Below are 17,394 nucleotides of genomic sequence, written 5' to 3'. Positions count from 1 at the left end.
TCTGGAGCAGGAATACAGCCTTAAAAGAAATTCCCTCTTGCTTTTCTTATCAGCAATAATATCCGAACATAGAAAAATAGATTTTCTATGTTCAAGAGAAGGCTTGGCTAGACCCTTTTCCCCTGTAATGTTAGGCTTTTACACGAGGAAGTATTGAAACATGCAATCTTCTACCTGCAGTATGAAATGGCACAGTCTGCAGAAACAGTGGTAGGTGATATTTCTAAACGTACTGTAGTGTGGTTAGGGGTAGAATCCACAGCCAAAGTCCAGGGCCCTACAGCTCACTAGGGCCCCAAATGATGGTGATGGAAGCTATGAGAGCTTCAGCTATTGGGCGGTATAAAATGTAATAAATAACATAAATAAAATAAAATTTAAAAAAATGGCAAATCAGCATGGCCTCAGCAGCATGGCCAAGATGGACATGTCAGGATCCATTGGAGCAGACTCCGCTCACCATGGTATCCTTTCTTCTGAATTTTTAAAGACATTTTAATCATCCTTTTCTACTTATTCCCACATAAGCGTGTTTAGCATCAAGGAGGCAAAAGCAGACTCCATTTTACTCCCGCAGTCACAATAGCACTACAATTTATGTGCCACTCAGTGCAACCTAAGTCTTTCTAAGCCTGAGTGCAGCTTACGTTTTTCTAAGAATATTTGCAGAAGATACACTGAAATCTGTTTAAGGATTCCGTTTAGTTTTAAAAACACAAATGCCTCCATCCTCACTTGAAAATTAATCAATCTCTCTCTCTCTCTCCCTCTCCCTCTCCCTCTCCCTCCCCTCCTTGTGATTCCCTCTCTCTGATCCTGTATGATGCAGAAAGTGAAATAAGGTAAGATTCTCATGATTTGCAGAACCTACCAGCACAAAAAGCCACGTCACATCCTGTAGAAATGAAAAGGACCAGTTGTCTGAAAAACATCTTCCTTCTCTCCATGGCCCTGTATCTCCTGCCCTCAACCCCATTTTATGTATATTGGAGATGTTTGACTTCCAGTCACACCATTTCCCCAACACCTTCCTAAGCCCGTATTTTGTAAACAAAATCTCACTGAGAAAGTCAACCGCTAGGCAGGATACACACCCAAATTGTCACCTCTGAAGCCACTACACCACAGCTAGAAAGTACATTTATTATTTGTATGCTGTTAAACTGCCCAACAACTGAAGTTCTCTGGGCGATGTACAATACAGCATAGAACAATGAATAAAAGCAACACCTAATAAAACCAAGATAAAATCAGCAGTAAAAACTAAAAACACGCCAGCAAATAAAACTAAAGTAGAACCAGTAGCAATAAAAGTGAAGTGCTCTGGATTACTGCAATGTGTTTTATGTGGGGCTGCCTTTGAAAACGGTCCGGAAACTTCAGCTGGTACAAAACAGGGCAGCATGATTGTTAACAGGGACTGACCAACAAGATCACATTATGCCAGTCCGTTTCCTTCCTCACTGCCTGCCTGTCCAAGTATGGTCCCGATTCAAAGTGATGGTATTAACATTCAAAGCCCTAAATGACTTGGGGCCAGGTTATCTCAAGGAACGTATCCTTCCATATGTACCTGAATGGACCCTAAGATCATCTTTAGGGGTCCTTCTCCATGAGCCCCTGCCAAAGGAAGTGAGGCAGGTGGCTTCCAAGAGTAGGAGGGCCTTCTCTGCTGTGGCACCCCAGCTGTGGAATGAGCTCCCTAGAGAGGTTTGCCTGGTACCTACATTATACCCTTTTCGATGCCAGGTGAAGACCTTTTTATTTTCCCAGTAATTTAAACAGTTTATTGTGAAGACCGGCCAAGATGGCTGCGGTGTTGCTACTCCTTGCTACTGCCTTTTGGCAGAGAGGGTAACAAGAACAGCTCTGAAAAAAAAGCTCTGAAAAAAAAGGTTGTTAGGCACTTTCTCACAAACAGCACCTGGGTCATTATCAACATGAATCAAGGCTGGGAGTAATTGGGGAGGGTGGTGCTGACTGACTTCAGCTGTGGGAAAAGCAGCCTGGTGGAAAGGGCTCCCTTCTGAAAGACAGGAAGGCTGGAGGCTTGAGATGGGTTTAGGATTGGCCAAGGCAGGCTCAAAAGGGATAAATGAGTTGGCAACCGGGGGGGGGGGGGCAGCCATCTTGAGTAAGTGTGGAAGATCCCCTGGCAAGTAGGGTTACAAATTGGGTTTACAGAGGTTTCCTGTTTTAGTGTTAAAGTGCCTGGTTGCTCCAGGGAATGACTTGTCGCTTTTGAGGTGTGATTTGTGGTGGGTTAATGTTTTTAGTGCTGCTAATTACCTCATGCTTCTTCCCTCTGTTCCCTTTCCCCCGCCTTCCTGCATCTGTGTTAAGTGTATCTTTTGACTGAGGCCCTACATGTTAGTTTTAGAGTTTTAAATAAATTGCTTCAATCCTTAGTCTGTGTGAGGTTATTCTCCGAAGGCTGGCTTTTGCCATCTTGTTACGGGATTAGGGAGGTGGGAGCCTGGGTAACCGGATGTCCAGAACCTTCCTTGCAGGGAGGACAGGTGGACCCTGGCCTTCCTTCACATTTATCACCTTAGTCTTTTAACTTTGCTGTTTTAAATCTGTATAAATTTCTGCATTGCTACTCGGTTTTATCCTGGTTGTGCTTTTATACTGTACTTTTATATTATGGTTTGTTTTATACTGTAAATTGTATTTGATGGTTTTAATTTTTGTGAGCCGCTCTGGCTATTGGGTGGTATAGATATGCAATAATAAATAAATTAATAAATAAAGCCCTAAAAACAATTCTTAAATTGCCTGGGAAAATAAAGAGGTCTTCACCTGGGACCCAAAAGACCATGATGTAGGCACCTGACAAGCCTCTCTGTGGAGGATATTGTGGTGCCATCACTGAAGGCCCTCTCTTTGGTAGTTACCTGCCCTGCCTCACTTGGCAAGGGCACCAGAAGGAGGTCCTCAGACACCTTAGTGTCCAGGTAAATAAATATGGAAGGAGATAGTGTAACCCCTTCCCCCCCTTCATATGTTTTAATGTGATTTTAGACTGTAAGCCTCTTGGCAGGGTATTGCTGTTTTATTTGTATATTCTGTACAGCACCAAGTACATTGTTGGTGCTATATAAATAAATAATAATAAGATGATCCTCCAGGTAACCTGGCCCTAAGGCCGTAGGATTTTAAAGGATAAAACCAGCACTTTGAATTGGGCCCAGAAATGGCCTGGCAGTCAGTGCAGATGATGAAGTACTGGCATAATATGATCACATCAGACAGTTCCAGTTTGCAGCCTAGCTGATCTATATTGCCTAACTGAAGTTTACAGACTATTTTTAAAGATAGCTCCAAATATAGCACATTGCAGTAATCAAGAGGTTTCCAGAGCATGAATAATTGTCACAAAGCTATTTCAGAATGTTTCTTAAATAAGTACTTGAGTATTTTTTTTAACTTTTCTAAATCAAACCTGCACACAACCACATTTATCTACTTGTTATCTTTTCTTTGCTTTCTTAACCAATTTTCTGAAGGGAAAAAAAGTTGGAAGAAGTGGTGGGAAAACACAGGAGGCTTATGAGTAGAAGTCATCATTGTCCAGACCACCCATAAAATTCTATGATTGAGGCAGGGTGATGGCATGATAAAAGTCTCTAGTAGAAAGAAGAGGGGGAAAGCCCCATAATAAAGGTGTTTTGCTTCATTTTTGCAGAGCTGAAATTCATACTGGCTGCATTCGGACAACACAATAGTCAATGGTGGGTTAATAATCCACTCCACGATTGATTATTGAGGGGGTACTCCCCACGCAACATGATTATAATCAACCATGGTGTAGATTACAGCCAGCATCAAGTTGACTATTAGTCAACAGACTGTTTGATTGACACATCCCCCACCCTCTCTCCCCCAGTCCTCCTGCTGGTATCCCATCAGCCATTGCAAATTCTGCCAGCTGGACTCGAGTGGCCACCACTGCTTTGGTTGCTGTTGTCAGGGGACTCTGTGGTTGCCAAAAATAATCAACTGTGTGCAACGAAATAGTCAACGGTGCCTGACACACAACACAATAACCAACAGTTGCTCAAATAATCTACTCTGCACAGTGATGGTTATTTCTGTTGGTTATTGCAGCTGAATAACCAACCGTGGTGTGAAAAAGTCCCAACAGATGACACAATAACCAACCATTGACTATTTAACCCACCATTGACTATTTAACCCACTGTTGGTTATCATGTCATCCGAACCCAGTCACTATGTTGTGTGGGCAATAAAAAGAAAGTCTGATCTGGAGCCACCCAGTGCTAATTTTTCAAGAATATATATAGTTTAACAATGTGTTTATGCAAGCAGAGAGGAAACCATCACAGCACCTGGTACAGACAAATTAGAATGTCTGCAACCTCCCCACTCATTCTATGTTAAGACTGTGACTAAAGACAGACCCCATAGCTTGGACATCAGTCACTTTTTTCTTCCATCCTCCCTTTTGCTTTTTTCATCCCCCAGCTCTTTCTTTCTTTCTTTCTTTTTTAAAAAGTTGGAAGCAGTCATGAATATATGTGCAAATGCTAAGGGGCAAATTGGTAAGGCTAGAAAGGCAATGGTTTCAAAACCCAGAAGCAGAGCATAACAGCAAACTACTAGCAGTATATGTTACATTAGATTCATCCAGCTTACCTTCTCCAACAATGCATTCTGCCATAATCGAAAGATACTGAGGTAGCTTCTGTCTCTGGCACTGAATGAAGTGAAGAAAAACTGGAGAGCAAAATGATAATCCATATGTAAAGTTTTGAAAATAATCTAAAATTTATATATCCCTGTTTCAAAGAAAATATATGGAGCGAAGGTCAATTTATTTTACTGGAATTTATTTCCATTGATTTTTTGGAAATGCTAAGGAGGACTAAGTTACCTGATCAGCCATTTACAGCACATGTCTACTCAGAAGTTCCATTAAGTTCAATGGAACTTACTTGCAGGTACATGGGTATGTTGCAACCCCATACCCCCTTAACTGAACGTAAGTCCCCATTAAACTCATAAAAACATAAGAACATACGAAGAGCCAAGCTGGATCAACCAAGGGTCCATCTAGTCCAGCACACTGTTCCCACAATGGCCAACCAGCTGTCAACCAGGAACCCACAAGCAGGAAATGGTACAACAGCACCCTCTCACCCATGTTACCCAGCAACTGGTGTATACAGGCTTTACTACCTTTGATATGTATAGGATTTAACTGCAAATCACCTAAAACGTTGAGCTGATACTTACATGTATAGAACATTTTTATTTAAATATATAACTTCTCTGAGACTGGGTAAGACTCTTGCCTGTAATCCTGAAGAGCTACTGCAACTCAGTGTAGGGCCTTCCTAACCATGGTGACCTCCAGAAACTTGCAACTGCAACTCCCATCAACCCCAGCCACCAGAGTTGATGGTAATTATAGCCTGAAACATCCTCGTTTTCAGGTGTATTAGATATTAGGTGTACCAAATTTCAGCTATCAGTTGAGGAAGTACTGTAACACATTTTTATACCTGCTGATCAAGTCAGCGAAGCCCAAACAATCTCTATATATGTGGTTTATTTCAATATGCACAAAAATAGCTAATAACCCCCTATTTGCTAAATATGTCACCATCATAATGTATTAACTGATTTTGGAAAATGTTCAAGTATGAATAAACCTCAGAGAAGAACTTTTTTTCAAAGGGATGTTCCCAGAATGTTCAAGTATCTGCTCTCAATATTCCATTTCTGGGCCATTCTGAGCTAACTCTGGAGGAAAATTTGGTATATAAGGAAAAAACTATGTAAAATCTAAGCCATTTATTTACTTTTAACATAGGTGCTGTTCATATACCTTCATTACTCTGTCTATACTTCCATATTAAATAAGAAAAGTACTCAAATTAGACAGCTATCTACTACCTTTATTTTTATGAAAAAGTAAAAAATACAGTAAAGAGCATCACACCTTCTCTCCTTCAGTGGCAATTTGGATGGCATTTGGGATGAGCCGAGCCGTCTTCTCCTTTGTCATGAAGGTTATATCCTTCAAGGCGATAGAAATCTGAAGTTTAAAATATACAGTTGAAGCAGACCATGTAAAATGTCTTGAAAACTAACATTATAGTATCAAGGTGTTATAGCAAATCATAATGAATGCATGCTAAGTTGTGATTGGTTCATCTTTCTGATACATCACTGCCCACTTCAAAACCTGCCCTTTAAAAGAAAAGATGGAAGCCATCTACACCTGTAGAGATTGTGCTTCCCCTTCCTTTTCTCTGTCGTTTGAGAAAAGACAGATAAAACCACCGTGAAAATACACGATGACAACGATTTGATTACAGTACTATGTGGATGTGCCATAAACATGAGCAAACAATCCATGGCAATTCCACACTAAACCCCTAGCATGGAAGTACCGATATTCCCTAGTCCAAGGATGGGTAACGTGTGGACCTCAAGATGTTGGACTGCAACTCATCATCCATCACCAAAGAATATGAGTACTTCCCATACAGCTCCCCACCCTTGTTCTAGACTATATGGTGGAAGAAACTGAAATAAAATCATACAAAAAATTGAGTAGTCACTTTCAACAAATTAGGCACAGAAACAACAGCTGAACTCCGATTTTGCCAGGCAAAAAAAATGGCCAGCTTCCATCATTCAGCAGCCCAAGTTATTTGCAAACACTGGATGTTTTCAAATAAACACACATTTTCATAATTTAATAGAACCCTTCTCTGCCAGAAAATTAAAAAGTATTTCAAGAAAGAAAATGCAAGGCACAGATCCTTGTAGAAGAGTCGTAAGTACATAAGAGCCCCCATGCTAGATCAAGCCAAGGGTCCGCCTAGTTCAGCATTCTGTTCACACAGTGGTCAACCAGCTACCTACAGGAAACCAACAAGCAGGACATGAGTGCAACAGCACCCTCCTGCCCATGTCCCCCAGCAACTGGAGTACATAGGCATACTGCCCCTGATACTGGAAGCAGCACATTGCCATAAGTACTAGTAGCCATTGATAGCCTTCTCCTCCATGAATTTGTCCAATCCCTTTTTAAAGCCATCCAAATGGGTGGCGATCATACATCTTACAGTTGTGAATTCCAGAGTTTAACTATGCACTGTGTAAAGAAGTACTTCCTCTTATCTGTTCTGAATCTCCCACCAATTAGCTACATGGGATGACCCCATATTCTAATATTATAAGAGGGGGGAAATGTCTCCCTATCCACACAAAGTCCTTGCACACACATGCTGTACACACATACGCCTTACTGTGGTCTCCCATCGGAAGATGTTGCTGTAGAAACACAGCCAGTTTTCAGAGAGATACAGGCGTCCTTGAAGAAGGATATCTTTCTGTAGAGCACAGGCATAATCTAAACAAGGAAACCATAAGAGTGTTTATCTTATTCACAAAGTTCAACCAAACTCATGATTTATCCTACTGATAATGCCATGTTCCCATGGAACTGCAAGGAGCTTATTAAGTATTTTGCGGGTGTTTGTTAACATAAAGAGAATTTCCTTCAACTATCAAAGCAATGCCTGCAACACTTCCTACTGAGAGAAGCCTTTTTAAAACAGAGAGCAACAATTTTAAGGTGTGCGGAAAATTATTATGTCCTTCATTCCTCAGCAAACCTACATGCTTGGCCAATATACGTAATCAGGTTGTGGTAAAAGGCATCACTATTCTGGAAAATACTCATACGTATTATCCTTGATGCTTATATGCATCTTAAGACATGCATTTGAATTAGGTTATTTTAAAAATAAGTTATTGGGCTAGACCTCATTTGTTACTTCAATGTATATGCAAACCGTCCGCTTAAACAAGTCTAGATTCCTACAGACATACACAATTTTTAGTGGTGAGCCATCGATGAAAGCACACCCTCCGGGTTTTGTAAAGATGTACAATCATCCCTCTCATAACTGGTTCAGGAGAAACCAGTTCTGTATATTTGTAGCAGAAAATGGATATGCACTACTCTGCGCTCTGATTGACTGGAAACTGGTGACATCACCAACTCAACACCTCCCTGAACCAGTTTTTCAATGTTTTAAATACTGAGGGCCAAACCAGATATAATATTAAATGTGTGAATGCATGCAAATGAGTTAATGCTTTTTTGAACGGCTGACAGAGGAAGCACCTGACATTGACAGCTTCCCTCCCAGTGGAATATACAGCTGGGGACTGCAGATTTTCCCTTGGGGCCATGATGGAGAGGAGAAATAAACCTGAACTTGGGACCTTTGCATGCAAAGCACGTGCTCTACCGGTGAGTTGTTGCCTTTTCCCAAGTCACCAAGACTTATCCAGTTCCGCAAAGATCCCTTCCATCATAGGCAAACTTGGTTTAGAAAAGAGTTCAGCCCTCAAACCAAACTTGCATGCCACACTTCAGCCCTAAGAGTTAGGAAGTGGCCTCTGTCTCCCGGCTGCATATTGGTGGATAACTGCTGAAACTGTTGTAATATATATTAGAAGAAAATACGAAGGTCAGAATAGAGTACATTTGAATGAATAATGTTTCCTTGGAATGCAAAGTTATGATTTTACATTTGCTAGAAAGACTTGCATTTGAAGCAAGTTAATTTATTCTTCAGATTCAAATTGGCTGGAGACTATGCTTCATAGAAAGAACCAAATTGCTTTCTTGCTTTATTACACAAGAGTAAACAACAGATTAGAAATTTAGAATAAAGTGTGTTTGTTTGTTGCAAATCATACTAATTCTCTATCTAGTATGGGCTATTTAAAAACATCAGATGTTATTTTTAGTAAGGTTTTTTTTTTTTTTTAAAAAAAAAGGAGTCCAAGTTAGCTTGTATCATGAGGACTTCAGAAAGCTGTGCCAAATACACAAGAAGATTTGCAATAGGACAAGATGAATGACCAAGCACTTGCCAAACGTTCTGACAACAAAGGAAAAAATATCCAGTAGATTAAAGAGCACAATGTCCGTACAGTTCAAGCAAGCAGAAATAAAATGTAAGCAAGTTAGGCTAAACTGAATTAAGATTATCAAGAAGATGTTCTATAAGTACAACTGAACTAAAAAGAAAAATTAAGAATCTCCTTTCAATTTATTGTGCATGTGTCTTGAAAAAGGTTCAACATTAAAGCTTGGTTCAGAGGTCACAACAAACTATGGCTGTGATAAGAATGCAGCCATGGTGACCTTGGCTCATATGCTGCCCTCTCCCCCTCACACAAGGAGAGGAAATTTAAAGCTTCCAGTTGTAGTTTAAACAAATCACAGTTTCCAGTTGCATCCTTATATAAGCAACCATGCTTTCTTATAGCCACAGCTAGTTAGACCAAGATTTGAAGCTACAGTTTGATTCTAGTTTGATTGCAGTGTGGGTAGGCCAAACCACAATTTCCTCATATTCAGACATACCTTATTTCTTCGATTCTAAGACGCACTCCCCCACCCCCATATAAACATCTCTAAAAATGGTGTGTGTCTTAGAATTGCGGGTGTGTCTTAGGGTTTTTTTTTCTGTTGGTGGTACTGAAATTAGTGTGTGTCTTACAATCGAAGAAATATGGAGACAATCTACACTTGTCTAGATGAAACGTAACAAGTTGGCAGAGATGACGTCAGCAGTCACGTGATGCTGTTGTTGTTACGTTTCTTCTGACTTTTAAAACCGTTCCACTTTCCATTAAAATCGTTTTAATACTAACAATGTGCCCCAACCTTTCGTTGTTTTCAACGCCGTGTTTCAAAGTCATGTCTCGTGACCATGGTCTTTGCTTCCTGTGAACAGCAATTTTGGCTGACGTGGGAGTGTTGTGTGTTGGGGAGGCTTTAATCTTGCTCCCCCAGCGATCCCAAGCAGTCTGGGAACAGTGATTTTGGCTGTGTTGAGATCACTGGAGTGGGGAGGTTAAAGCCTCTCCCCAGTGATCCTGTGTGTGTGTGTGTGAGAGAGGGGGGGGAATATGTGTGAATGGCTATGCAAACGGCCAAAGGCAGAGGCGCACAAGTGAGGGCTTTGCTAGATGAGGGGAGGGATTGCTGGCACAACGCGACGAGGGGGAGGGAGGGCGGTGAAAGAGGGGACAGAGGCTTAATTTTTTTAAAAAACGCTTATCTTTCGGGGCGCACGTGGCCCCTTTAAAACGCTGCAGGGCTTCCCTCGTCCCTACGCGTCGCCCCGCCTCCCTGCCATCCCGGCAGGTCTAGCAAAGCTCAGAGTCACAGGAAGAAGGAGGTTTACTTCAGAGACGGTATGAGCATAATGAAGAACGTTCTAAAGAAGAGTGTGCCGGGGTAAAACATTAGAAGAAAAGGTATTTCGGTTGACTGGGCTCAAGTTGCATTTCCTAACGTAGCAAGGAAGGACGCAACAATGCACTTAAACAACGGTGTAATGAATAGTGTAGATGACGCCATGGTAATAGGAAACTGTGGTTTGTACAAAACCCCTGGGTTGGATCCAATCTCAGTTATAGTTAGAGAAGGCCTGTTGAAATTAATGGGGCTAATTTAAGTTAGTCCCAGGACTTAAGTTAAGCATAGTTTATATATGTTAAACAAACTGAATCTGAAGAAAAAATATTAATAAATTATTAATAAATTAAACAGCTGGATTAACTTGCTTCAAACACAACTTAGTCTTGACTAACTTCAGTTTGATTATTTCCATAATGACAAAATCTGGATCCAACCCCATGCCTGGAAGCATTAAGATTTCCATCCCTCATGTGTGAAGGAAGAGGGGAGAAGGAGCATGTGAGCCCAAGGCTCAACTTCTGTAGTGTTTTGCTCTTATTTATTTATTTTTGTTACATTTATATACCACCCCATAGCCGAAGCTCTCTGGGCGGTTGTAACATCAAAGCATGGTTTAGAATTATGTCTCAACTAGGCCAATGATAATATAATGCTCAAAGGTAAAAATAATAAACTAGATGTATCCAGGAATAATGAGCAAAGGGAAAGAATAAGGACAGTAAAAAATGTTTTGATTGTTTAAGCACTATCAGAACAATGAAACACTTGCATCAGGGCATGGGAGGAACACAGTGAAAATCACCAAGTGCTGGAGGAGTTCAGCTGATGTACCTAATATTAACATTGTCGAGGTCTAACTCCAGTTGATGGGTGTACTTTTCCTTCACCTCTTTTGATACTAATTGCTTATCATTTTAGAAAATGCTTTGATCAACAACGTTCATTATTTATATAATTGTTATTTACAATTTTTTTAAAAAAAACCTGCCTACATTATTGCAATCTTAAAAAATGTCCATAAACAATTCCTGATGGATCTACTACTAGCTACTTTGAGCACATAGCTTACCATCCAAATTATATAAATGTGGCATCAGTAACTTATTATCCACACTCTCTTGAAAAACAGCTGGATTTGAAACCTATATCCTATGTAAACCACCCAGAAAGCCTCGGCTGTGGGGCAGTATACAAATGCAATAAATAAAAAAATAAATAAAATATAACCTAGAAATCTTAGAAGATGAAAAATAATACATTTCGACTTTCTTTATGGTGAATTTCCCTCATTTTCATTTATTACATTACCTTTTTCCTCTATGCAAGGAAAGCTCTGCTCTTCTTTTTATCCTTACAACAACCCTTCAAGGTAGGTTAAAAAATGAATGACTGAGAGTCACTGACTGGCCCAAAGTGACACAGTGGCCTTCATAACCGAGTGGAGACTAGAACCCAGATCTCCCAAGTCCCAATCCAACACTCTAGCCACTAAACTACACTGGCTCTCAGTTCCAATCATGCTGTGTTTTTACCATTATGTTTCCAAATCTCTGCTTGAAGGTTCAAGCTTACTTTAAAAATAAAAGGCTTTCATTTTGGGTTTTCCAACATAGCCTATCCACCTCATGAAAGTGCCTCCTCTTACCTACGACAAGCTTTTCCAAATCTGGCAGATGTGCGAACTGTCTCTTGAATTCCTCATTCCTATATTTGTAAGTGGAGCTTGAGATCTGCAAAAAATGAAAGGTTACACAAAAGAGTTACACATTCCATCTTAAAATATCTAAGCCTTTCTTTTTGTCTTCCAATGTATTTTCTAGAACAATTAGACTGTGTTCTAGAACCTGCAGGCCAAGTTTTTTACCCAGATTTTAGCTTATTATTGTACAGTTGAAAGACAAGGAAGAAAAGCTCTTTGCTTACGATCACCCTGATCTTAGATTTACTCAGAAGTAAATTTGTTCAATAGGACTTATTTTCTGTTGAGTATTGTTAGGGGTGTAGCCTAAAAATGCTTACGACAACAGTTGAAAAATAACTCAATAAAGCAATTCACAAAAGTATTATACCAAATACTGAATTATACTGTGCCAATTTTTCAAGGCACATTGGACATTTTATAAATACATTAAGTATAATCCATTTTATTTGTCTGAGATACTTTATTCAATAGTTATACATAAAACAACTGGTGAAGAAATGGAGGATTTAGGCAATACTTTCATGCAAAGTTCTTGCAGCTGTGAAATTGGGACATTTTATTGTGATCAGTGACATGAAATCAGATAACTGATGTAGCCATGAAATGCAGTCACGCTTGCTGTTACAAAGGTCACCTGCTACTTACCTGCCTCTCCTCCCACCGAGTTTCCCTGGAAACATCTAGAGAAATGAATGTGTGATGTCACATCATCCATACCACCTGCTAATCAGCAGCCAATGAATTGGAATGGAGGCATGAAAATGATGGGTGGGATATGACATCACACACATTCCTTAAAAGAGCAGGTAGACAACACAGTGCCCTCCAGATGTTTTGGACTACAACTACCATAATGTCTGACCATTAACCATGCTGGATCGGGCTGATGGAGACCATCAGGTTTTGATTTGTTAATTTTTATTGCAAAATGTCAACAAACAAAAGAAAAAAGGGGTCCTTCTCCGCGAGCCCCTGCCAAAGGAAGTGAGGCAGGTGGCTACCAGGAGGAGGGCCTTCTCTGCTGTGGCACCCCAGCTGTGGAATGAGCTCCCTAAGGAGGTTCGCTTGGCACCTTCATTATATGCTTTAGACGCCAGGTGAAGACCTTTTTATTCTCCCAGCATTTTAACAGTCTATAAATAAATTTTAACTTGGTGTTTTAAATTTGTAATTTTGCATTGCTGCTGTTTTTATCTGGTTGAGCTTTTATATTGTATTTATAGTATGGTTTTATACTGTTGTTTTATACTCTGAATGTTTTTAATTTTTGTGAACCGCCCAGAGAGCTCCGGCTATTGGGCGGTATAGAAATGTAATAAATAAATAAATAAATAAGAAAAATGTAGCTACATAAATTCAAATGTATAAATTTCAATGCATGCATATGAAATTGTGTGTATGTGTGTGTGAACGAATGAATGAATGTACAGTTTTCTAAGAATTATACATAAACATCAACACAAGCAGACTAAATATCCATGTAAGTATCCATTCACAAGTAGCATCTATATACCACCCTTTCAAATGCTGAAAGTGTCTTCAATCCATTGCATTATAGGAGGTAAGCATTTATCCAGTTGTGCTGACTGTGAATTAATGTCCAGGGAAGAAGGAGATAATTTAAGAGAGCATATACATCAGCAAATATGAAAGGGTATTCCAGTACAAGGTTTACCGATATAATAACCTCCTCCTAAAAAGAAGCAATTATTGGGCATTGCCAAAACATATGGTTTAAAGAAGAGCACCAGATTACTGGGGACGTACGTGGTGGAGAATTATGTTGGCAGCAGCCATGCATCTCTCAGTAACAGAACATAGGGTAGGGATGTGTAAACATCCTGATGTTCCCCATAACGGACTGAGCCTTCATGAGCATTCCAGTTGCCTGCAAAAAGCTAGGAGGGAGCTCACAAAGTACTCACTACTGCCATTTCTCCCTTCACTTGTCACAAAGTCCTGAAAGATACAGGGGAAGATGGTAGCGGGACAGAACAAGGGAAAGTGGTAGCAGGTACGCACCAGGCCCTAGCCACATATGTTTTCCTGGAAGGGCCTGCAGCCATATATTCCTATACAGGAATATATGGCACAAAACTGATGCTACGTATATAATTTCCTCCAAGGAGAAGGCTCTCTCTAGCAGAAATAACACATGTCAAAATTTTGCTGGAGATTCTGGGACTGGTAGTCATTGTCCTGGCAGGAAAAGATGCTCTGCCAGGGCCAGGATAGTGCTCACTAGTGTAGCCACTTATGTATCACCCCCAAAAGGACAAACATTAGCATAAAACTGCATACAAATTTAGAAATAAAGATTATAATTTCAATAGAAATACAATTTCAGCATAGTATGGAAGACTGTGCCCTGCCTGCCTGTTCAGCTGCTAACTGGTGATGGGCAACATTTCTTGTGGTTCTTTATCCTTACACCAGACTTAGAAAGGACAGCCTTCAAATAGAGGACACCTCCAAATATAGGACAGACCTCTAGCAACCCTTCAGAAAGAGGACTGTCCTCTGTAAAAGGACAGATAGAGAGTGCATGGCTACCTTGGCATCATGTCAACTTTCTCATTCCCTAAGGCAGGGCCCCGAACCTTTTTGGACCTCTGGACACATTTGGGAATTTGAGTAACTGTTCTGGTTACCACCACAAAATGGCTCCCATGGAGGATGCAGCTAGAGGGGGCCTGGCTAGTCAAAAGAGGTGTGTTGTGGAGGGGAAGAGAAATAGTGAGGCTAGAGGCTGGAAATGAGGAGAAAATAGCAAAGCAAAGTGGTAGAAGGGAGAAAAATAGCAACGCTAGAGGCTCGGAGGGCGAAACAACAAGATAAAGTGGGGGAGAGAGAACGAGGCTAGAAAGGGAGAGAAAGAAGTTTAGGGTCAGGGAAAGGAGACAAATAGTTAGAAAAAGGGTTGGGTGGAGAGAAATAGTGAGGCTAGAGGATGGGAGTGCAGAGATCGAGAGAGCAAAGGGGAATTTCTGTGGACAGAAGAAGAATGGGTGGGGCCAGGAAGCAACTCTTTTCTTTTCTTCCTGCCCACTGAACAGCTGATCAGCAGCAGGTTCAGGAACAGAAAAGAGAACCTGGTGCCCTAATGGTTTTTAAGGGATGATGATGATGATGATACATTTGTAAAGGGGGCAAGAGTGTGGTGACCTTCACAGGTGCTGTTGGACATTCCCACAGGTACTATGTTGGGGACCCCTGCCCTAAAGTAAGTTTCAGGGGCTTGAGCAGAAGAAGGTGGTGGTAGCAGCTTGCAGAATCAAAGTAAGCCCTGCTGTCCTTAACCTGCGCACAAGTTTTTGAGCAGGGACATTTGTTTTAACAATGATTATGATTATGAATTATACTTCAATGATTATGAATTAGGGGCCTATCTTCACAGTGCCACTTCGCCACTCCTTCCTCCTGAAACCTCACAGTATCGCTGCTGCGGAGTGGGGCAGGAAATCCTCATGCCAGCAGGGAAAGTGGGTTTTTTTTGTCCATCTCGGTACTGGGGCCTGCCCCCCCACCCTCTTCCTGGCTTCCGGCGACCAATCAGTGGTCACCATCAATTCCAGACTTCCCCCAGCTCAACACTGGAGTGAGGTCACATGGCAGAAAGGCCGTGGTGACCTCACTCCAAAAAGAAAAGTCGAGGCAAGTCCCCAACTTTTTTATGGCACAGCGTTGACTACTTGCCCCGCGGTGGCTGCGGGTTAATAGCTACGTCATATAACTGGCACTGCGCCACCATGCAGCCACTGCAGGGCAAATAAGCCATAAAGACAGCCCCTATGACAACCCTAAATTAGAGCACCTCTCTTTAGTTAACTAGCACTCAACAGGTCTTTAAGGGGTTCTGCCAAAAAGCTCAGTCCTACAAATGTTCTTCTAGAGATCTCCTTATAGGGCCAAGGCACCATGTAGTGCAGAGGGAACATTAATATAAAGATGTTGAATGTATTTGATTCATCCTCCTAGGGAAACAAGTAAAAGAAACATGTATTGGAGATTTCTTTAATACTGTTTCAAGTTTAAGGTCTGAAGCTCCCTTTATGATCAAAGAGGATTCACCCTAATTGCCTTTGTGTAAAGCAAAGACATCTGCAAGTACATTCATACTAACACGCATTATCCAGACCAAGGCAATACTGCTAAAAACCAAAACTGTGAAGAGTCATTTCAAAGTTGACATCACAAAAACAAGATCTCTGGAGACGTAGGACTGCCGTCACGCCATGCAATTCCTTTGTAGGTAGGTAAAAACCATAAACTGGTTTTCCATAAGCTGAACAAAGGTTACTAAAGAGCTGTGTTTTCAAACAGGCAGGCACAACTTTTAGACCAAAGGAAAAGATATATTCACTTTAATCATTGTTAACCCCTAGGAAAGATACCAGAATGTGAAGTATCTTAAATAAAGCTTTTGTTCTGTGTCTGACAAATAATTTACATTCTTAAGCCTAATTTACATGTTGCTTTTTCCAGGCACAATATCCTTTTCGTGCAGAAGACTTGCTGGATGGAAAGACAATTAAGACATTTTAATATGTCTGCCTACAAGATGAACATGGCTGCAGTCGTACACCCAAGTTATGATTACTTAAGTCTACTCTAAGGGTCTTCCTTTGTTGTTGGGGTTAAAATTAAATGTAGCCATGGGGTGGGGTGCTGTAGAGGTTGTTGGGGTTTTTACCCTTTCCCCCTCAGGATTTCCCCCAATCTAAATCCCCCCCCCAAAAAAAACACTGCCACTTGCCACACAGGCAAAAAATATAGATACCCCTATATTTCCTCCTGAGCAGCAAATAGAGGAATTAAAATCAGGAAAACAGCATTGAAAAAGGGGTGACACATCACTACATCCTAGTCTCAATCTGATTCCACTTAGAATATAGGAACATAGATACATCAAGCCTTATATCAAGCCAGATTATTTGTTCACTGCTGACTGGAGCAGATGTCCCCAACCTTCTTGGTTCAGTGGACACATTTGGAATTTAGGTAGAATACTGTGGGTGGTCTCACAAAATGGCTGCCATGGGAGGGGCTTGCCCATTCATGAAATAGCTGCCATGGTGGGCATGGCTGGTCACATGGGGGTAGGAGGACTTTAACCCTTCCCCCACCACACACACACAAGTAATGGGCCCATATCAGATCATGGGGGCTGTGTCTACCATTTCTATTGCAGAATAGTGATTTGTTTGCTTTAAAAAGGTGCTGTTATAAATGTGCAAAAGTATTGTTGATATATATACTTCTGCCACCCTCTTCATACATACACAGCCATCATACGATAACCACAACATCAAGGGATGACTTGACTGTGTGAATGAGCCATCACACATCAAACACTACAAGAGAGAGCTTTCACATCACCTCTGACATAATGCTTTTCATTGCAGCCAGTTACACATTCAATTGG

The 17,394-nt window shown here is 40.9% G+C and overlaps 1 protein-coding gene across 1 annotated transcript in view; it reads right to left on the bottom strand.

The window, feature by feature from the left end:
* Positions 1–17,394, bottom strand: part of GRAMD1C (GRAM domain containing 1C) — a 77,246-nt gene that overhangs the window by 41,282 nt on the left and 18,570 nt on the right. Inside the window, exons 3-6 of the mRNA XM_063126939.1 lie at positions 11,913–11,997; positions 7,287–7,390; positions 5,969–6,064; positions 4,660–4,740 (exon numbers count right to left, since the gene is read on the bottom strand). Coding sequence (XP_062983009.1) covers positions 4,660–4,740; positions 5,969–6,064; positions 7,287–7,390; positions 11,913–11,997 — 366 coding nt within the window. The remainder of the gene's footprint in view (positions 1–4,659; positions 4,741–5,968; positions 6,065–7,286; positions 7,391–11,912; positions 11,998–17,394) is intronic.

Source organism: Elgaria multicarinata, chromosome 5, assembly GCF_023053635.1.
Source record: "Elgaria multicarinata webbii isolate HBS135686 ecotype San Diego chromosome 5, rElgMul1.1.pri, whole genome shotgun sequence".
NCBI classification, from domain to species: Eukaryota; Metazoa; Chordata; class Lepidosauria; order Squamata; family Anguidae; genus Elgaria; species Elgaria multicarinata.
The sequence above is the reverse complement of the archived record's forward strand: the minus strand, read 5'-3'. Positions and strand labels throughout refer to the sequence as shown.